At 36.6% G+C, this 22,777-nt stretch overlaps 1 protein-coding gene across 7 annotated transcripts in view; it reads left to right on the top strand.

Moving 5' to 3' along the window:
• ZNF280D (zinc finger protein 280D) overlaps positions 1 to 22,777 on the top strand; it is a 119,322-nt gene that overhangs the window by 51,419 nt on the left and 45,126 nt on the right. For 6 of the 7 annotated variants that reach the window (XM_082647887.1, XM_082647888.1, XM_082647885.1 and 3 more), the window contains 5 exons: positions 803 to 903; positions 1,927 to 2,073; positions 13,369 to 13,503; positions 15,313 to 15,620; positions 16,094 to 16,234. In XM_082647887.1, the coding sequence (XP_082504013.1) occupies positions 803 to 903; positions 1,927 to 2,073; positions 13,369 to 13,503; positions 15,313 to 15,620; positions 16,094 to 16,234 (832 nt within the window). The remainder of the gene's footprint in view (positions 1 to 802; positions 904 to 1,926; positions 2,074 to 13,368; positions 13,504 to 15,312; positions 15,621 to 16,093; positions 16,235 to 22,777) is intronic. The other variant, XM_082647889.1, reaches the window with a different exon arrangement.

Genomic DNA, 22,777 nt, shown 5'->3' with positions numbered 1-22,777 from the left:
AAGTTACAATTTCATTTAAGTATTGAGTATTTTGATTTTAACAATGTAAACTCTGAGAAAAGTTTGTTACTGAACTCTGAACAAGTGTGTTAGAAAAATAAGAAGATGACTTTGAAATTTGAGAGTAAAGTTGAAAAAGTTAATTTTTAACTTATATAAAGTTTTAAATAAAATTAGTTACTGAAGTTAAAGTCCCTCTTGTAAGTAATTCACTATGGTAAATAACCTGTGCATTACATGTGGGGGACTAAATTAGAAGCCTCAGATAATAGTTTTCAAATATGAAATCAGTGCCCTTCTTTTAAACTTGAATAAGAAAAGTAAATACAACGGTAGTTAAAATCACAGATTTTGGAGCAAGACAGCTTGGGTTCACATCCAAGCTCTGCCTCTTAATATGTGATCTTAATGTGATCTCAGACAGGTCACTTAATATTTGAATAATGGGGATAATAAAAATACCTGCTTCATAATGTTTTGATGGGAACTGAGTGAGTTAATGTAAGTAAAGTCCTTAGAACTGTGCATGGCACACAGTTAACAACTATGGAACTGTTCACCACTACCACCACCACCAATACTACTACTGTTATTATTGTTGTTGATATAGATGTACAAAATGAATTACATATGTATATATCTGATTTTGTTTATTTGCCTCGATAGGATACTTTTTAAGAAAATTGAAGTGTAATTGACATATAACATTGTATTAGTTTCAGGTGTACAACATAATGATTGAATACTTCTGTGTATATATATATCTTAAAATGGTGTAATGTCTTTTTTCCCCCACTTTCAGCCATTTGCAAAATATGTGAATTATCATTTGAAACAGAGCATATTCTTTTACAACATATGAAGGACAATCATAAACCTGGTGAAATGCCATATATTTGCCAGGTATACACATATTTTATTGTATACATCGTGTTTGTTTGGTTTGTTTATTATCTTTTGTTTTGGTTACAAGATTTAAACCTATTAGGCCAGGCATCAGCAAATTTTTTATATAAAGGGCAAGATAGTAAGTATTCAGGCTTTGAGGATCATAGGTCTTCGTTGCAACTAATCAACTCTGCCATTGTAGCACACAGGCAGCCATAGACAATAAGTGGATGAATGGGTATGACTGTGTTTCAATATAACTTTATTTATGGACACTGAAATTTGAATTTCATATAATTTTCACATCATGAAATATATTTTATTTTTCTAACCATTTCGATAAAATTGGTTGCTAAAATTAAAGTATCTTCTGTAAATAATTTATTAGTAGGAAGTCCCTTGGCATAACTCATACATTGTTATGTAGGGTCAGCAGACAGTTGGAATTGGCCCATAGGCCATTGTTTGCCCACTCCTGTACTAGACAAAGAAAAGCCCTGTGGCAGAAAGACAAACATGAACTTATCTTACCCTGTAGGGAAGAATGTAGGCATACACGGGAAATATACAATGCTTTTACTTCAGAGAACCCTACCAAATGCTTTGGGACTAGTATTTTTCCAGAATTTGGAGGAATGAGAAAGTAAGATAAAAATAAATTGTCACTTCCATAGCCTGGAGGCCATTTATAATCTAAAGGAAGATGCTATTTTATATAGCAGAAGAACTTTATAGTACCAGAGGTGTCAGAGTTTGAAAACTCAAGTCAAGATTGGGGGTGACAGATAAAATATCTGATAAAAATAAGGGAATGTAGTTATATTTGGGGAAGTATCCTTAAGCTTTGAAAGGTAATGACGCTTCTGTCTCAAAGATTATCTTTCGATGTTTGCATTAATGGAATTCTTGGTTGCGTAGGCATCAGAGCTGAATTAATAGTACAAAATATTCTTCTGAACAAGTGACCTATCATTCTTAACTTTGAAATTGGATATCATTATAAGTTTTCAAGTTAAACTAAATCTCTTTTTTTTGTAGGTTTGCAATTATAGATCATCATCATTTTCTGATGTAGAAACTCATTTTAGAACATCCCATGAAAACACTAAGAACTTGCTATGTCCGTTTTGCCTCAAAGTTATTAAAATTGCAACACCCTATATGCATCATTACATGAAGCATCAGGTGAGATTTGCCAGTTTTTATTCCTTTAATGTTGTTTTAGAGAAAAGATAGATTATGACTTAGAACATTGGTTAGATTTGTTCTGCAAGGGAAGCAGCATTGTTCCAAATGACATGATTAATTTGTAATTTATGCTGAATTACCTGTGAAACTTCCACTTCTTTTCCTTGCTTCCTTTCTGGTGATGATGTGGTTCCTACATGAAAATTCTGAAAGATAGCTAGAAATAGGAAACCTTGGAATGAAGGAAAAAAGAGAAAATGAGTGGAAGAATATCCAAAAGATTGGATATTTCGAGGCTAAGAATTACCTTCTGGGAAAGGTAATTATCAGGAGCAGGGGAAAAGATGAGTTTGAACTGATAAAGAAGATTGATGACTCATAATCTTGTTTTCCTCTTTCTCTTCAAACTTTATTCCCACTTTTAGCTCCCATATTATAAGACATGTTGGCATCATTGACCAGGAGTGGTTTTTTATAGCTGCCAGGGATAGAGGAAGCAGTAGTGACACTTACTGCTTGATATATGAACTCTGGCAAAGAACTGTATTTAGTTCTGCTGCGTAATTTTTGGGACCCAGTATTAGTGCTTATACCCATCTCTTGAACTCTGATGTTTTACTTACTGGTTCTTTTCCTGAAGCAGTTAAGTCATCCTTTGGGCTGAAAAGTTTAATGCATCACTGATCCTGTTCTTAAGTGCTTGAAAGAACAATAACAGCGCCTTTGCCAAAACCAGAAGTCAGTGGATTTATTCAGTATGATCATGTAATCAAGTTTTGCCACCTCACTAATTAGCTCATTACATTTTCTTGTTATTGATTAAACTGGCATGTCAGTTTATTCAGCATTGGTGCTCACTTTGCTTTCCATTCTAGTCATTAGATAATCATGAAATCGGCTTGTGGTTCTTCATTGGGAGAGATCATAAAAGTAGAATTTCCAAATAAATTTGGGATCACCTATGTTGTGACTGGGTTGCTACCTATCCTTGAGGAGTTCTGGCAAGATCTTTCGATTCTGGGTTTCCCCGGCAATTTTCCATCAGTTGTTAATACATGTTCCCGCCCCCCCCCCCCCCACCAATTGCTATTGGTAAATGAATTTGGTAAAGGCCTAGATTTACAAAATTAAATCGTTGTTTCTTTTTCACAACAGGATTCCTCAGAAATTTTAATATGCTAATGAACATTGTAAATCTCTAAGTAATGATATTATATGTATTCCCCAGACTTATTTAGCTATTGAACCCTTTATTTGCTCAATACCTATTAACATTTCTTGCGGAACAGAGTTTGAGAAACACTATTCTTGATACTCTGTATTTCTTCTTTGGCTTTTAATTTTCAAAGGGAGAATAAAGTATAAAACAGTAGTTTTATTTCATTATGGGGATTTAACATCATTTTCCCCATATGCTATATTAAGCTCCAGAGTGAGATATAGATGTAGGAAGAATGATAATTATGAAGGAGATGTGTGGGCCAACTGTATGGGCTACATGATTTTTTTTTAACATTTTTATTGGAGTATAATTGCTTTACAATGGTGTGTTAGTTTCTGTTTTATAACAAAGTGAATCAGTTATACATATACGTATATCCTCATATCTCTTCCCTCTTGCATCTCCCTCCCTCCCACCCTCCCTATCCCACCCTTATAGCTGGTCACAAAGCACCGAGCTGATCTCCCTGTGCTATGTGACTACCTCCCACTAGCTATCTATTTTATATTTGGTAGTGTATATATGTCCATATATACACTACCACTCTCTCACTTTGTCCCAGCTTACCCTTCCTCCTCCCCGTGTCCTCAAGTCCATTCTCTAGTAGGTCTGAGTAGTTATTCCCGTGTTGCCCCTAGGTTCTTCATGACCATTGTTTTTTTTTTTGTTAGATTTCATATATATGTGTTAGCATACGGTATTTGTTTTTCTCTTTCTGACTTACTTCACTCTGTATGACAGACTCTAGGTCCATCCACCTCACTACAAATAACTCAATTTCGTTTCTTTTTATCGCTGAGTAACATTCCATTGTATATATGTGCCACATCTTCTTTATCCGTTCATCTGTCGATGGACACTTAGGTTGATTCCATGTCCTGGCTATTGTAAATAGAGCTGCAATGAACATTGTGGTACATGACTACTGTTGAATTATGGTTTTCTTAGAGTATATGCCCAGTAGTGGGATTGCTGGGTCATACGGTAGTTCTATTTGTAGTTTTTTAAGGAACCTCCATACTGTTCTCCATAGTGGCTGTATCAATTTACATTCCCACCAACAGTGCAAGAGGGTTCCCTTTTCTTCACACCCTCTCCAGCATTTATTGTTTGCAGATTTTTTGTTGATGGCCATTGTGACCAGTGTGAGATGATATCTTATTGTAGTTTTGATTTGCATTTCTCTAATGATTAGTGATGTTGAGCATCCTTTCATGTGTTTGTTGGCAATCTGTATATCATCTTTGGAGAAATGTCTCTTTAGGTCTTCTGCCCATTTTTGGATTGGGTTGTTTCTTTTTTTGATATTGAGCTGCATGAGATGCTTGTAAATTTTGGAGATTAATCCTTTGTCAGTTGCTTCTTTTGCAAATATTTTCTCCCATTCTGAGGGTTGTCTTTTTATCTTCTTTATGGTTTCCTTTGCCTTTGGAATAAGTTCCAAAGCTTTTAAGTTTCATTAGGTCCCACTTGTTTATTTTTGTTTTTATTTCCATTTCTCTAGGAGGTGGATCAAAAAGGATCTTGCTGTGATTGATGTCATAGAGTGTTCTGCCTATGTTTTCCTCTAAGAGTTTGATAGTGTCTGGCATTGCATTTAGGTCTTTAATCCATTTTGTGTTTATTTTTGTGTGTGGTATTAGGGAGTGTTCTAATTTCATTCTTTTACATGTAGCTGTCCAGTTTTCCCAGCACCACTTACTGAACAGGCTGTCTTTTCTCCATTGTATATTCTTGCCTCCTTTATCAAAGATAAGGTGAGCATAGGTGTGTGGGTTTATCTCTGGGCTTTCTATCCTGTTCCATTGATACGTATTTCTGTTTTTCTGCCGGTACCATACTGTCTTGATTACTGTAGCTTTGTAGTATAGTCTGAAGTCTGGGAGCCTGATTCCTCCAGCTCTGTTTTTCTTTCTCAAGATTGCTTTGGCTATTCGGGGTCTTTTGTGTTTCCATACAGACTGTGAAATTTTTTGTTCTAGTTCTGTGAAAAATGCCAGTGGTAGTTTTATAGGGATTGCGTTGAATCTGTAGATTGCTTTGGGTAATATAGTCATTTTCACAATGTTGATTCTTCCAGTCCAAGAACATGGTATATCTCTCCATCTATTTGTATCATCTTTAATTTCTTTCAACATTGTCTTATAATTTTCTGCATACAGGTCTTTTGTCTCCTTAGGTAGGTTTGTTGCTAGGTATTTTATTCTTTTTGTTGCAATGGTAAATGGGAGTGTTTTCTTAATTTCATTTTCAGATTTTTCATCATTAGTGTATAAGAATGCAAGAGATTTCTGTGCATTAATTTTGTATCCTGTTACTTTACCAAATTCATTGATTAGCTCTAGTAGTTTTCTGGTGGCATGTTTAGGATTCTCTATGTATAGTATCATGTCATCTGCAAACAGTGACAGCTTTACTTCTTCTTTTCCGATTTGGATTCCTTTTATTTCCTTTTCTTCTCTGATTGCTGTGGCTAAGACTTCCAAAACTATGTGAATAATAGTGGTGAGAGTGGGCAACCTTGTCTTGTTCCTGATCTTCGTAGAAATGGTTTCAGTTTTTCACCATTGAGCACGAGGTTGGCTGTGGGTTTGTCATATATAGCCTTTATTATGTTGAGGAAAGTTCCCTCTATGCCTTCTTTCTGGAGGGTTTTTATCATAAATTGGTGTTGAATTTTGTCAAAAGCTTTCTCTGCATCTATTGAGATGATCATATGGTTTTCCTCCTTTAATTTGTTAATATGGTATATCACATTGATTGATTTGCATATATTGAAGAATCCTTGCATTCCTGGGATAAACCCCATTTGATCATGGTGTATGATCCTTTTAATGTGCTGTTGGATTCTGTTTGCTAGCATTTTGTTGAGGATTTTTGCATCTATGTTCATCAGTGATATTGGTCTGTAGTTTTCTTTTTTTGTGACATCTTTGTTTTTGGTATCAGGGTGATGGTGGCCTCGTAGAATGAGTTTGGGAGAGTTCCTCCCTCTGCTGTATTTTGGAAGAGTTTGGGAAGGATAGGTGTTAGCTCTTCTCTAAATGTTTGATAGAATTCGCCTGTGAAACCATCTGGTCCTGGGCTTTTGTTTGTTGGAAGATTTTTAATCACAGTTTCAATTTCAGTGCTTGTGATTGGTCTGTTCATATTTTCTATTCCTTCCTGGTTCAATCTCAGAAGGTCGTGCATTTCTAAGAATTTGTCCATTTTTTCCAGGTTGTCCATTTTATTGTCAAAGAGTTGCTTGTAGTAATCTCTCATGATCCTTTGTATTTCTGCAGTGTCAGTTGTTACTTCCTCTCTTTCATTTTTAGTTCTGTTGATTTGAGTCTTCTCCCTTTTTTTCTTGATGAGTCTGGCTAATGGTTTATCAATTTTGTTTATCTTCTCAAAGAACCAGCTTTTACTTTTACTCATCTTTGCTATCGTTTCCTTCATTTCTTTTTCATTTATTTCTGATCTGATCTTTATGATTTCTTTCCTTTTGGTAACTTTGGGGGTTTTTTTGTCCTTCTTTCTCTAATTGCTTTAGGTGTAAGGTTGGGTTGTTTATTTGAGAGTTTCTTGTTTCTTAAGGTAAGATTGTACTGCTATCGACTTCCCTCTTAGAACTGCTTTTGCTGCATCCTATAGATTTTGGGCATCGTGTTTTCTTTGTCATTTGTTTCTATGTATTGTTTGATTTCCTCTTTGATTTCTTCAGTGACTTCTTGGTTATTAAGTAGTGCATTGTTTAGCCTCCATGTGTTTGTATTTTTTACAGATTTTTTCCTGTAATTGATATCTAGTCTCATAGCGTTGTGGTCAGATAAGATACTTGACACAATTTCAATTTTCTTAAATTTACCAAGGCTTGACTTGTGACCCAAGATATGATCCATCCTGGAGAATGTTCCATGAGCGCTTGAGAAGAAAGTGTATTCTCTTGTTTTTGAATGGAATGTCCTATAAATATCAGTGAAGTCCATCTTGTTTAATGTATCATTTAAAGCTGTGTTTCCTTATTTATTTTCATTTTGGACGATCTGTACATTGGTGAAAGTGGGGTGTTAAAGTCCCCTACTATGATTGTGTTACTGTCGATTTCCCCTCTTATGGCTGTTAGCATTTGTCTTATGTATTGAGGTGCTTCTATGTTGGGTGCATAAATATTTACAATTGTTATATCTTCTTCTTGGATTGATACCTTGATGATTATGTAGTGTCCTTCTTTGTCTCTTGTAATAATCCTTGTTTTAAAGTCTATTTCGTCTGATATGAGAATTGCTACTCCAGCTTTCTTTTGATTTCCATTTGCATGGAATATCTTTTTCCATCCTCTCACTTTCAGTCTCTATGTGTCCCTAGGTCTCAGGTGGGTCTCTTGTAGACAGCATATGTATGGGTCTTGTTTTTGTATCCATTCAGCCAATCTGTGTCTTTTGGTGGGAGCACTTTGTCCATTTACATTTAAGGTAATTATTGATATGTATGTTCCTATTACCATTTTCTTAATTGTTTTGGGTTCGTTATTGTAGGTCTTTTCCTTCTCTTGGGTTTCCTCCCTAGAGAAGTTCCTTTAGCATTTGTTGTAAAGCTGGTTCAGTTGTGAATTCTCTTAGCTTTTACTTCTCTGTAAAGGTTTCAGTTTCTCTGTCAAATCTGAATGAGATCCTTGCTGGACAGAGTAATCTTGGTTGTAGGTTTTTCCCTTTCATCAGTTTAAATATGTCCTGACACTCCCTTCTGGCTTGCAGAATTTCTGCTGAAAGATCAGCTGTTAACCTTATTGGGATTCCCTTGTATGTTATTTGTTGTTTTTCCTTTGCTGCTTTTAATATTTTTTCTTTATATTTAATTTTTGTCAGTTTGATTAATATGTGTCTTGGCGTGTTTCTCCTTGGATTTACCCTGTATGGGACTCTCTGTGCTTCCTGGACTTGATTAACTATTTCCTTACCCATATTAGGGAAGTTTTCAATTATAATCTCTTCAAGTATTTTCTCAGTCCCTTTCTTTTTCTCTTCTTCTACTGGGACCCCTATAATTCGAATGTTGGTGCGTTTATTGTTGTCCCAGAGGTCTCTGAGACTGTCCTCAGTTCTTTTCATTCTTTTTTCTTCATTCTGCTCTGCAGTAGTTATTTCCACTATTTTATATTCCAGATCATTTATCCTTTCTTATGCCTCAGTTATTCTGCTATTGGTCCGTTCTAGAGAATTTTTAATTTCATTTATTGTGGTGTTCATGGCTGTTTGTTTGCTCTTTAGTTCTTCTAGGTCCATGTTAAACGTTTTTTGTATTTTCTACATTCTATTTCCAAGATTTTGGATCATCTTTACTATCATTATTCTGAATTCTTTTTCAGGTAGACTGCCTATTTCCTCTTCATTTGTTAGGTCTGGTGGATTTTTGCCTTGCTCTTTCATGTGCTGTGTGTTTCTTTGTCTTCTCATTTTGCTTAACTTACTGTGTTTTGGGTCTCCTTTTCACAGGCTGCAGGTTCATAGTTCCTGTTGTTTTTGTTGTCTGCCCCCAGTGGCTAAGGTTGGTTCAGTGGGTTGTGTAGGCTTCCTGGTGGAGGGGACTAGTGCCTGTGTTCTGGTGGATGAGGCTAGATCTTGTCTTTCTGGTGGGCAGGTCCACGTCTGGTGGTGTGTTTTGGGGTGTCTGTGGACTTATTATGATTTTAGGCAGCCTCTCTGCTAATGGGTGGGGTTGTGTTCCTGACTTGCTAGTTGTTTGGCATATGGTGTCCAGCACTGTAGGTTGCTGGTCGTTGAGTGGAGCTGGGTCTTGGCGTTGATTTGGAGATGATATTCGCCTTTTGATATTATGTGGAGCTGGGAGGTCTATGTTGGACCTTGGCTCTCCCCCCTCAGAGGCACAGCCCTGACACCTGGCTGGAGTACCAAGAGCGTGTCATCCACATGGCTCAGAATAAAAAGCCGAAAAAAGAAAAGAAAGAGAGAAAAAGATAAAATAAAGTTAAAAAGTTATTAAAATAAAAGCAAAAAGTAATTATTAAAAAAAATTTTGAAAGTAATTAAAAAAGAAAGGAAGAAAGAAGAGAACAACCAAACCAAAAAACAAATCCACCGATAACAAGCACTGAAAATTATACTAAAAAACAAAAACAAACAAAAAAAACGTACAGACAGAACCCTAGGACAAATGGTTAAAGCAAAGCTATATAGACAAAATCACACACAGAAGCATATACATACAGACTCACAAAAAGAGAAAAAGGGAAAAAAAATATATCGTTGCTCCTGAAGTCCACCTCCTCAATTTGGGATGATTCCTTGTCTATTCAGGTATTCCACAGATGCAGGGTACATCAAGTTGATGGTGGTGTTTTAATCTGCTGCTCCTGAGGCTGCTGGGTGAGATTTCCCTTTCTCTTCTTTGTTTGCACAGCTGCTGGGCTTCAGCTTTGGATTTGGCCCCGCCTCTGCGTGTAGGTCGCCTGTGGGCGTGTGTTCTTTGCTCAGACAGGACAGGGTTAAAGGAGCAGCTAATTCGGGGGCTCTGCCTCACTCAGGCCGGGGAGAGGGAGGGTTACGGAGTTCGGGGCAGGCCTGCGGCGGTAGAGGCCAGTGTGACGTTGCACCAGCCTGAGGCGTGCCGTGCGTTCTCCCGGTGAAGTTGTCCCTGGATCACGGGACCCTGGCAGTGGCGGGCTGTACAGGCTCCCCGGAAGGGGGGTATGGATAGTGACCTGTGCTCGCACACAGGCTTCTTGGTGGCGGCAGCAGCAGCCTTAGCGTCTCATGCCCGTCTCTGGGGTCCGCGCTGATAGCCGCCGCTTGCGCCCGTCTCTGGAGCTCCTTTAAGCGGCACTCTTAATCCCCTCTCCTGGCGCACCAGGAAACAAAGAGGCAAGAAAAAGTCTCTTGCCTCTTAGGCAGGTCCCGACTTTCTCCCAAACTCCCTCCCGGCTGGCTGTGACGCACTAGCCCCTTCAGGCTGTGTTCACGCAGCCAACCCCTGTCCTCTCCCTGGGATCCAACCGAAGCCGGAGCCTCAGCTCCCAGCCCTCGCCCGTCCTGGCGGGTGAGCAGACAAGCCTCTTGGGCTGGTGCGTGCTGGTCGGCACGGATCCTCTGTGGGGGAATCTTTCCACTTTGCCCTCCGCACCCCCGTTACTGCACTCTCCTCGTGGCTCCGAAGCTTACCCCCGCTCCTCCACCGCAGTCTCCACCCGCAAAGGGGCTTCCTAGTGTGTGGAAACGTTTCCTCCTTCACGCTTCCTCCCACTGGTGCAGGTCCTGTCCCTATTCTTTTGTCTGTGTTTTTTCTTTTTTCTTTTTTCTTTTGCCCTACCCAGGTACGTGGGGAGTTTCTTGCCTTTTGGGAGGTCTGAGGTCTTCTTCCAGCGTTCAGTAGGTGTTCTGTAGGAGTTGTTCCACATGTAGATGTATTTCTGATGTATTTGTGGGGAGGAAGGTGATCTCCACGTCTTACTCGTCCGCCATCTTGAAGCTCCTCCCTGGCTGTGTGATTTTTAATCAGTTTTTATACCCTGAGTTTCATGTCTTCTCTTGACATGCGTGTCCAGTTTTCTTTTTTGTGTATTTGGAGCACCTAGGAGGTAGAGAGCCAGCAGTTAAGAGGGGAAAATCTATCAATAAGAAGGATCATCATGCATCCTTCAAGAAATTTACAATTTGTATGATTATTTACAAAAGACTGGAAAATTATAGCTGAGCAAAAACTTGTATTTGAGATGACATTATTAGAGCAATGTCATGTATATATAGTGGCCTTGTCTTGTATATATAGTGGCCAAAAACGGGCCTCTCTGAAGGAAATAAAGGAGTAAGCTGTGAGGAAATCTGGGAGAAGTAACATTATATCGGGAGTGAAGTGAGTGTGTACCTGGAGCACTCAAAGAACATCACAGAGGCCAGTTGTGGCTGGAGCAGAGTAAAGTAATAAGAGGAAAAGTAGTAGGAAATAAGGTTGTAGCAATAGAATGCAGGCCAATTCATATAGAGCCTTGTAAATCAGAATCAGGACTTTGGAAAACCATCAGCATTTTAGGCATGTGAAAGATCTGCCATGTTTTAAGATCATTGGCAGCTGTGAAGAGAATAGACCATAGGGAAGAAAGAACATGAAAGGGAGAACATAGGAGGTTATTATTAGTCAAGTTGAGTGTCTTGGACAAGTATTGTAGCAGTGGTTGTAGGTAATAAGTGGAAATATTATGACAGTTTTTGAAGGTAGAGCTGACACCTTTTATTACTGGGTTGGATATGGGATGTGAGAGAGAGTGACCAAGTTTTTTGTCCTAAGCAGCTGCAAGAGTGGAATTTTCATATATTGTCATATGGTGAAGACTGAGGAAAGAACATATTTTGGGAGGCAGGGAGGTAGGGAAGAAATCCAGAATTCAGTTTTGTCCCTGTTGGTTTGAGATGCATATTAGACATCAAGTAGTGATATCAAGTAGGTAGTTGGATAGATGATACTTAAAGCGGTGAAATGAAAAGGTAACCTCGGGAGGGATTATAGATAGAGAAAAGATTTCTGGGTACTGGATTCTGGAGAACTTTTTTTCTGTCCTCTTGACTTGGTATCTGTTACTTGCCCACGTTTTCTCTTTTTCTTCCTCTTCTTTGAGCAAATATGAGTGAATTTAAGTTGCCTCTACCTCCAAGAATGCATCACACTTCTAAAATAGTCTAAAGATGCACCTAAAATACAATACAAACATATTATATTTATATATTGCTTTGAACTTTGAAAAGAACTTTTATTTATGAAACGCCTGGTGTGTGCCAGTACTGTGCTAGGTACTTCCCAGTGTATTATCTGTTCGAATTTTATAAATGATTGATTGTATTTAAATGGAAATAGTGATGTATCTGGCAGATCGTAGCTTTAGAGAAAACATTCTTTTGTATTTATATGTTGTTTCAGTTTATATATATGTTTGCATATACATATATAATTTTTAAATTAATGAGAGCATAAATATCAATATTGTAGTTGATATTGTGTAGTAGAAAGAACACTGGATTAGGTGTCTGGCAGTTGTCACTGAATAGCTATGGGAAAGTGATTTGGATTTTTCTTGGGTCCTGTTTCCCATCTGTGGAATAACAGGATTAAGTTTGAGGAGGGACTTAGTCAAGGGGTCTCAGCCAGTAAGTGGATTGGGAATAGTTGTTTTTATTTATGCTTCCATATCCACACTGTGCAATGTTGTAGCCACTAGCTGTATGTGGCTATTTAACCTTAAATTAATTAAAATTAAATAAAATTTAAAATTCGTTTGCTCAGTTGCACTTGGCACATTTCAGGTGCTCATTAACCACATATGTCTAGTTGATACTGTATTGGGTAATGCAGCTCTAGAACGTTTTCATCATTGAAGAAAGTTTTATTAGACAACACTGCTTTATACAACCATTGCTATAACAACTTTCTCTGAAATCTGTGGTTGGCTATTTGAATTTATATTTCCAACTTGTCAACCAACTAGAAATAGCAAAAGTTAAAAAGAATTTACTCTTTTATAGGATAAAAATGTAGTATAGTTCATTTTCACAGTATCATGTGTCTAAGTACTTTAAAATTGTAATTAAAAGAGCTTTCATCCCTGGTGGCGCAGTGGTTGAGAGTCCACCTGCGGATGCGGGGGACGCGGGTTCGTGCCCTGGTCCTGGAGGATCCCATGTGCCGCGGACCGGCTGGGCCCGTGAGCCATGGCCGCTGAGCCTGCGTGTCCGGAGCCTGTGCTCCGCGGCGGGAGAGGCCACGGCAGTGAGAGGCCCGCGTACCGCAAAAAAAAAAAAAAAAAAGAGCTTTCATAGCACTATTGAGAGAACTTTAATTAGAATCTATTGATGCAACTTTCATGTTCAATTTCTGGATAGTAACAGACATTTTTGAAACCTAAATACTAATGCAAAGAATGTTTTAAAAAATAAAACAATATTTTGCTATTATATATGTTAAGAGATGTAAAATGCTAGTTTTAAAATTAGTATCATTAAAATTAAATCAGAGCAGTTTCAGGACACAATATTTGTGGTTGTAGAAATTATTTTTCTTCACTTTTTCTGTTTTCTAAACAGAAAAAAGGAATACATCGTTGTACAAAATGCAGACTACAGTTTTTAACATGCAAAGAGAAAATGGATCACAAGACTCAGCATCATCGGACATTTATAAAACCTAAACAACTAGAAGGATTGCCTCCAGGAACAAAAGTGAGTTCAAATATGCTGTATTTTAACATTTTGTATGATAATAGACAACTCCTGCCTGGTTTTATTTATTGAATAGAATACTTTAAAAATGATTTCTGATTTAATTAAGACTTTAATTTTAGGTTTTACCATTCCTATGTTTAGGAATAAAACTTCTAACCATTGCTTTTTGGTCAGTAGTGTGTGCAACTCTAGAGTGGTATTCCTTTGTAAAAAGTATAGCTAGATTAACTGTTCCAGGGTTAATGGGTTATGTCAATGTTACATAGGCTATTTTGGAGCTATTCCAGTTGGCAGTGTATATGTCATTTTTATCTGTTAAACTGTAAGATGCTTGAGATCAGGAATCATGTTTTATTTATCTTTGTGTCCTCAGCATCTGGTATAGTGCCTTGAATGCTGTAGGTTCTCAGATGTTTATTGAAATTGTTATTACTGAGTCTACTCTCAGAGAAGCAAGTTCTGCTGCTGGATAGCATTATGTTTTAAGTGAGCAAACACATGTCTGACTGCATACTGATGATTGTAATTTACTTTTCCCTTTTTGCCTTATATACCTCTGTTTTTTCTGACTTCTTTATACACAGTCAGCTCTTGAATATTTGCTCCAGTGGAGGGAAACAGAGGCATGGATAATCCAAAGTGAAATAATCCCCAAAACATTTATATTTGGCTTTGGGTTCTTACCTTTGAATGTGGGTATGTCTGTTATTTGAATTAACTAAAACAATATAAAGCCATGCTCTGAAGACCTAGAGCAAGAGAAGCTATCCAGCATCCTTCCCTGCAATCCATTCATTCCATGCTGGGACTAGACATGCAGAACACTAATGTAAGCAGTGCAGTCCTCTCTCATATTTTCCCTTAATAATAATAATAATAATGATACTAAATGTTTTTATAGCACCTTAGAATTAGGCTTTTGTTATGTTTATTCATATATTCTATTATTTAATCCATATAGTAAGCCAGTGAGGTAGACGAGGGAAGTATTGTTCCTTATCATAGATAAAGGAGCTTAGAGAGGATGTTACTGATTCAAGGTCATATGGCTAGAAAGGAGTGGTATTAGCTTTAACCTCAGGTCTTTTGATTCCTAGTCCAATGCCTTTGTATGATACTAAAGCACATGTTTTTCATGGTACTTCCTCATAGGCTGTGGGGGGGTGTATAGTCAAATGATTAATGAGAAAGTTGGAACAGTTGTGTTTTTCATTGTCAACCAGCAAATATAATTTCTTAATACCAAATGTTAAGTCTTGTATTAGCTTCCTTTAAGGAAATTCTAAATATTATTAAACTCGCCCTGCAGTATAGTGAATTGATATAACCCCTCACATAACCTTTGTAAACATAAATCCTGCCCAATGAGCCCCTGGAAAGAAGTCACATTTACTGTAGATCTCTTTGTTTTATAGTTATCGAAGGGTAACACAGTCCTTTCTAGGCTTTGAGATTTAAATTTTGACCTCTGTGTTTGTGAATTTTTAGTTATATCAGAGCATAGAAATAGCTATGGAATGTGCTCTTTTAATATTCATATAATTTGCTTTAACTCCTAATTATCCATTAATAACTCTTAACATATAACTGATATCAGTACAAAAATGTAAGATTACAAGTGAGTAAATATCAAGTTTAATTTCATTTAATTGATATGAACATTTAGAATAAATGGAAGACTTACCAGTTACAGTTTATACTTGCCCTTTCCAAAAACTTGATGTTTAACTTTTCGTTATGCAGTGATATTTTAACAGTAATGCAGTGATTAATTTTCTAAAGCAAATATTATCTTCATTTTTGTAGGTTACTATTCGAGCTTCAGTTGGCCCTCTTCAATCAGGATCTTCAACTACACCTACCATTAGTGCAAGCACTTCTACCCTTCAGCTCTCACCTCCAAGGACTAAAAATATAACTGCTAAAAATCCCACAAAATCTAACACAAGTAAACCTAATATAACTAAATCCATTGCAAGTAAACCTAATGCAAGTAAGCCTAATGGAAGTAAATCTAAATACAAATCAAAAATATCTAATATGCAAAAGAAACAAAGCACATTGGCTAGTAGCAATAAAAAAAGTAAAGTCAATACAGCATTGAGGAATTTAAGGTAATCTTTTATTCTTGATACGCAATACTAATTTAATCTTAAGTATAAAAACTTTATTTAATATAAATTTACCCTATTACACAACTCTCTTGTACATTTATACACTGTCACTTAAGGCCAAGCGAATAATAAAAAATATTTTTTACAACAGTTGAACAGTACTTGAATTACTGTTTTTCTATAATATTCATTTATTACACTGGTGTTTTATGTTGTGCTTATATCTTGTGATGTTTGAATTGGTTAATTTAACCAATTGATTAATCCCTTTTTTCCAGTAAGAAACATTAGCTGATATTAGATTTTTTATACTTATTCTAGCTGCTGTTCCATAGCAGATTTTTCAAATAAGTCTCTGTTTGAAGATGTTAATTTAAACACCTTAGCTTTAATTAACAGAAAATTAATAAGGTGGTCCCTTATTATTTTTGTTTTAAAATATATTTTTATCATTTTCTTTATATCTCTATAAGGTGTCGTCGGGGAGTTCACAAGTGCATTGAGTGTTGTTCTGAAATAAAAGATTTTGCAAACCATTTTCCTACATATGTCCACTGTAGTTTTTGCAGATACAACACTAGCTGTAGCAAAGCCTATGTGAATCATATGATGAGGTAAGATGAGTTAAACATCTATAATTACCAATTAAAATTACAGTTCAGCAAGTTTGTTTTTGAAAACAGTTATCCTATTAGAAGTCAGTTTTTCTCTTCTAAGAAAACTTCTAAGATGATTCCTGGCACTATTTTTCGGCATAGTAATTCATGAAGTTCCTGGAAACTCGAATTTTAAGAACAGTTAGACTAATGAAATTAGGATAGGTTTGTTAGGGAAAATAGTTTTTCTATGGGAATTTTTTTTCGTATAGAACTTTCAAACATGGTTACTTCCAAAGACAGAAAAGTAAATGTTTTAAGTATATTTATGAAACAAATACATGTAATCTCATGAGTGTTATTCTCTTCAAAGCAGTCACTTTGAGAGATTCCAGGGTTTTCAGTGATGTTAGAAACTTCATTGAGTCTGTTTCTCTCTCTCTTTTTCTCTGTAATGCGTCTGTCTGTCCATCCATCCATCAAGCCATGTCTCCTTGCATTCATTCAGTGAAATGAGAGACTATTTCAGTCATGATGCCATTGTTGGAATTACTTTTCTTTAATTCATTCAACTTAGATAATTAGAGTATTCTATGCAGAGAGAGCCTTCATAGCCTATGTTATCTTCATTTGTATCTCATTAGTTGGGGCATCCTTCAGGATGGATTTTTATTTTTTAAAAAATAGTCAAATATTGGGACTTCCCTGGCAGTCCAGTGGTTAAGACTCTGCGCTTCCAGTGCAGGGAGTGTGGGTTCCATCCCTGGTCAGGGAACTAAGATCCCACATGCCACGTGGCGTGGCAAAAAAAAAAAGAAAAAAAAAATAGTGACAGATTATGAGAATAAAACATTTTAAAAATAAATAAATAAAATTTTAAAAAATAGTCAAAAGTTGTTCAGATATAAGCCAGTTAGGTTGATTATTCAAAGTGAGGTTCCGTTTTTTCAAAAGTTAGAATATGATTAATAAAAGTGATTTTCTTATAGATCAAAACATGACCTCTGTGTTACTTTCTGGTCATTATCAGGTACTCCTTTCAAGGACTCTCCCACGTTTCTTGATGGCTCCGGCACCTCTCTCACAGTTTTTTAACCCCCTTGATGACTAGCCTGACATTATGGTAACTTGACTTCTTTAGTGCCAGTGCTTTACATCACCTTTAGACTTGTACCCCCTTTCTTACCACAGTACTATTTTAATCTTGTCATATATACTGTTCATTTCTTTTGAATTCCCATTTCCCAATGACTTTCTGGGCTTTGAGTTCTTTTTCCAGTCCAGCAGCACCTATCTAACTATAGTCATCCTCACCCTCAGGGTCATCTGTTTTGATTGCTGCTTTGTTTTTGTTCTAGAATCCTTTACACATTTAGTCATGCTTACCTGGCATAAAGGCCAAAGACTTGACCATCTTCTTCTGAACTTTATGCTCAATTCTAGACCCCCAAATAGTGCTTGATTCAATCAACTCTGACTCATGATCTTTAACTTGAATTGGGTCCTATCTTTTTATTTTTAAATACTTCTTTATTCTTACCTACAGTATCTGATTAAACATTTTTTTGGTACTCTAAAGATTTTATTTCGGATTCTCTTAGTTATTAACATGGCCTACAAATACACAGTTGGAGGTCATCCTTTTAATTAATCTTTTCAGCCTCAAATTTTTTTCCGGTTACATTTATCCAGGCATTAATCTCAGAAATCAAACATGTTCTACTTCTCCAAAGTTAACCGTGCCCCTTATCTCCTCTAGTTCTTCCACAACTTCATTCAGTTAATTTGCAACTTCATCTTCTATCTACCAGGTTCCTTCTGCTTACAGATGATTTCAGGTATTTTTTTTAAGATGAGGGAGACTTGTCCTTACTCCCTACTTTCCTTATCTCTTGTCTTCTTATTACCATGAACATTTGTAAAAAGTATTTGTTACTAGCATATTCTTTACCTTTTAATTTCAGTATTATCCTCACCTACCAACTAACACTGCCCCTTTAAAGATTATCAAGTACTGATCCCCGTATTTATTCACTTTTTTTTCACTCTTACTACCCTATGACTTCTTTAGAGTCATTGTTGTCACTCACTTTTTTTTTTTTTTTTTTTTTTTTTGCGGTACGCGGGCCTCTCACTGCTGTGGCCCCTCCGGTTGCGGAGCACAGGCTGCGGACGCGCAGGCTCAGCGGCCATGGCTCACGGGCCCAGCCGCTCCGCGGCATGTGGGATCTTCCCAGACCCGGGCACGATCCCGTGTCCCCTGCATCGGCAGGCGGACTCTCAACCACTGCGCCACCAGGGAAGCCCTGTCACTCACTTTTGAAACTGTTCTCCTCAGCTTGTGTTTAACCGTTACCACTATTTTTCTTCTTCCTTTTTGCCTACTCCTATTCATTACCTTCCTTCAGCTCTTCTCACCTCCTTACATTTCCTTTCTTCGTAATGTAACCACTGTCACTTTTACCTTTCAACTTTGAATCTTCCAGTTTCATTCCTTAGTTTTCCTGAGACCTAACTCTGTATTTCTAATTATTTCGTGTTTTGTTTTGTTTTTACCTTTGACTCATTGGCATCTAAAAAGAACCTAAATAAACCAAACATTATCATCTTTCCAGAATTCACTTTACTACCATCCAATACTCTTTCAGGGCATCATTTGTGTGAATGTGGAATACCAGCTGGAAAAAATTCACTGTTGCAAGTATCTTAAGCTTGTGAAGTTCCCTTGATCTGCCACTGTGCATCATGGCTTCCTGAGACAGCACCTTCTGCATTCTGCCTCTCTGCCTCCCACCTACTACAGTGGACTACACCTATAATCCATTTCCTCTAAACCAGGCCCCGGCCATCCTTTCCCAAGTGTACTTCTGTGTGGAATGTCTCTTGTTCTTTGACAAATGTATGGCTTCCCAAATATGGCCTTAATTCTGCCCTTAGTTTATAGGGGAGCAAATCGGAAAATATTTTGTGTTTTCCTAAGCCAAGGGTCATTCTACTCTTCCCTTTCCCATTATCATAGGCTTCTCATTTGTCCTATAAAACCTCCACATCCATTCTATTCTAAAACATTCCCAGTTAGCCCAACTGCCTTCTACCCTTATCCCAATTCCCAGTGAGCCCCAACCCTGCACTTCATTGTCAGGACACACAATCTTACTCATGGTTAGCCTCATGTGGAACTGAAAGCTTCCACTGCCACTCGTAGGGTTTGGTAAATCACTTTTCCTTTTTCTCTACTTCATATGTACCCTTGCCTCACTCACTGCCTTAGGTATCTCCCATTGAATGGCCCAACCACTACTTCTTCCCAGTGTGGATTCTTGTTACATGTTTGAGTTTTATATGTACAGAAACTTCATTTTCTCCAGAGGATGAGTCCCTTAAATCCCTATCCCATACTACCTCTGTACTCTCAATTGGTCTTTTCCCCTCCAGTCTCAGACTGCTCTTCTCCAGAATAAACTTTCTCCCATACTCATTTTTGACAAGTGGCTTTTCCTTATTCTTTGTTAGTCCCTGGAATACCCCTGTCCTTCCTTTCACTTTACCTTCTTTGAAGTGTCTGATCACCACAACCACTCACAGGGATCATTCCTTGCTTTGAGTTGTGTGCCATTCATCTGTTCTGCCTCTTGTTATGTTTGTTTGTATGTGTATTATCTCCTTGAGAAGAAGGGGCTCTTTGTATTTACCATGTCACCTAGCACATTACAAACAGCAAGTGAGAGTCATTATTGTAATTATAAAAGAAAGCCTCTAAATAAAATCTCAAAAGAGGATATTAAAAAATCTTATGCAGTTGGAGCATTTTTAGAATAAGACTCTTACAAAGAAGAGCATCATTAAACATATAATTTTTAAGTGATTTTTTAAAGAAGTAGCATTATTTGGGTTTGGTTGTTTAAATTATTGCACCCTGTTTGCTTATAGCCTTTAGGTAGCAGTAGAAGTCACCTGAAAAAATGAAAATGCATTACTGTGTAATATTGCTATTATTCTTCAACATTATGTATAAGAAAGAAGGCTTTTTTTCTCTACATGTAATAGAATTAAGGTAACAGCCATAAGTACCTAATATCTCTTTTTGTAGCAGAGCTTACTGTTTGCTAAGAAGTGTGGTAAGCTGGTGGTGAAGAATCTGACAAATCTGGATTTGAAACCAAGCTTCACCATTTATTACATGTGTGACTTTGGGCAAATTACTTAACTGATTCCCATTTTCCTTTTCTTGAAGAGAAAGTTACTGTGATTATTAGAGGAAATGTACTTAAAGTGCTTAATAAAATGATTTGCACTTAGGAGATATTCAAGTAATTTTAGGTATTATTTCTAAATTGTCATTATTCAGTATCGTAAAGTCCTTGCCTTTAATTTTCACAATTTAGTAGGAGAGATATATTTACCTAGCTTAATGTGATAAACAAATGACTGTGAGAGCCCAGAGAAGGTAACGATGAATTCTTTAAACAAGAAATGAGAAGGTATTGTATAAATGACATTTCATTTAGGCTTTGAAGGATGATTTAAAATTTTTCCAAGGAAAAAGAAAGCTGGTATAACAATTTGTTCCTATATAATAATAAGACAGATTCCTGAATTAATTTTTATAGGATATGCTTTAGTTCATTATATTTTTTATATAGATTTATTGGCACTAAATAATAGTCATTAGAAAAACAGTTAAGATTATTGTGATGGCATCATAAATGGTCTTCTGTCCACAACCCACCCCTTTGGCCCTTTTCCATTTCTTCCTTTCTTTTGTTACTCATATCTGGTCAGGATATTTTTTGGCCTAAAATCCTTTACCTTCCTAATATTAATAGGATGAAGTTGAAATTTTCTGGAGAATGTAAGACCTTTTAATATCTAATTCCTAACTACTTTTCCAAGAGACTTCAACTCTTATTTTCTTTGCTTTGCCTGGAGTAAGTCAGTATATGGAGCTTCCTAACTGAAATGTACTACTAATTGTGCTGACTTCTCCATTTACCTGCAGCTTTCCCTCATGCAACCACAAAACTGTGTGTGTGTCACTGTTGATGTTTATCCTGTGATAATGAATATATATTCACTTGTTTAGCATATGTTTATTAGGCATTTATTCTGTGCCAGTTGCTTTTTGACAACCTTCCCCCCCCAAACCCTGGACCATGAACTCTAAGGCAAACAACCTGCTTTATTGTATCATCAACCTCCAGTTTGGTGTCTTAATAGTAGGCATACTGTCAATATTGTTGCATACTTTTGTATTTTTTCAGAGGTAAACTTTTTACTTGTATCAAAGCAAGGTGGTCAAAGGGAGTTTTTTTTGCCTCTAGTCCTATTGAGGTATAATTTATATACAATAAAATTCATCTATTTTTAGAGAATAGCTTAATGAGTTTGGTAATTATGTATATATAGTCTAAGTAGATGGTGAATTTCAAAACCTAGATTTTAATGTTATGTTTTACTGTATCGTAATAAAAATCTTAACCTTTTTTTTTCCTTTATTAGATTATTTCCCTATTGTTATTAACTTTACACAGGTCTATTAGGAAGAAGAAAGGTAGTTTTTTTTTCCCTCTGTTGGTGAGCTACAGCCACTTTTCCATTCCTATAATACACAAAACTAGAAGAATGGAATTTGTGTAATAAATATAAATGAAATGACAGTATAAGTCTTTTTTTTATAGGTAGGGAACTCTAAATTAAAACTGGATTCAGACAACTAAAATTTTAAAAGTACCAACATTTTAATAAGGTGCAAGTTATAGACAGAAATGGAAGCCATCAAAAGACCCTAAAACGTAATTTTTTCCTCTTCTCTTACCAAATAAAGAAACCGAAACAGTCTGTTGAGAAGGAAGAAGGAGCTTTTAAAAGTTACTTTTAAATCTCATTAAAAAAAATAATTTACTTGGTTCACATTATTTGGGAATCAGATAAAATCTGGGACACACTCTGTGGAAATACAGTTATGTGCACAAATTTTTGCATATTATTTCAGTGGTTCCCAACCTCTTGATGATTTCTTCCTAAAAAAACCATTCAATTATTTTTGTCATGTTATGCTGAATTTATAAACTCTTTAGTAGTAGTTATCCCCAGATTGAAGAAATAAGTATTAAAAATCTTCTGAGAATGTTCTCTGGGGATTATAACTGGTCAGAGTATTTCTTTTCCCATACGTACATGCTCTGCTGGTGATGGTTGCCTTGTTTCTGAGACTTAGAATTGATTTGGTGTGTTGGCTACTTTAGGTCTATCATTGCAAGCTGCTGCTCCTCAAACTTTAGCTTGCATAAGAATTACTGAAAAAGTTTGTTAAAACAGATTCCTGGGCCCCACTGCCAGAGATTAATTCAGTTGCTATGTGGGAGGGTGGGGGTCACAAGACTTTGCATTTCTAAATAAGCTCCCAGATGATGCTCATGTTACTAGTCTATGACTCCACTTTTATCTGTGCTAAGTAGTACTGTGCTAAGCCGATCCTGGTTTTCTAGTATAGGAAAGCTTTCCTTATCAGATTTAAAAGGGTGTGTAAAAGCTATCAGCATCAGCTACAAAGCTTGGTTA

This window comes from Grampus griseus, assembly GCF_964374135.1.
Source record: "Grampus griseus genome assembly, chromosome: 2".
Classification (NCBI taxonomy): domain Eukaryota; kingdom Metazoa; phylum Chordata; class Mammalia; order Artiodactyla; family Delphinidae; genus Grampus; species Grampus griseus.
This window is presented reverse-complemented; position numbering and strand designations above follow the sequence as displayed.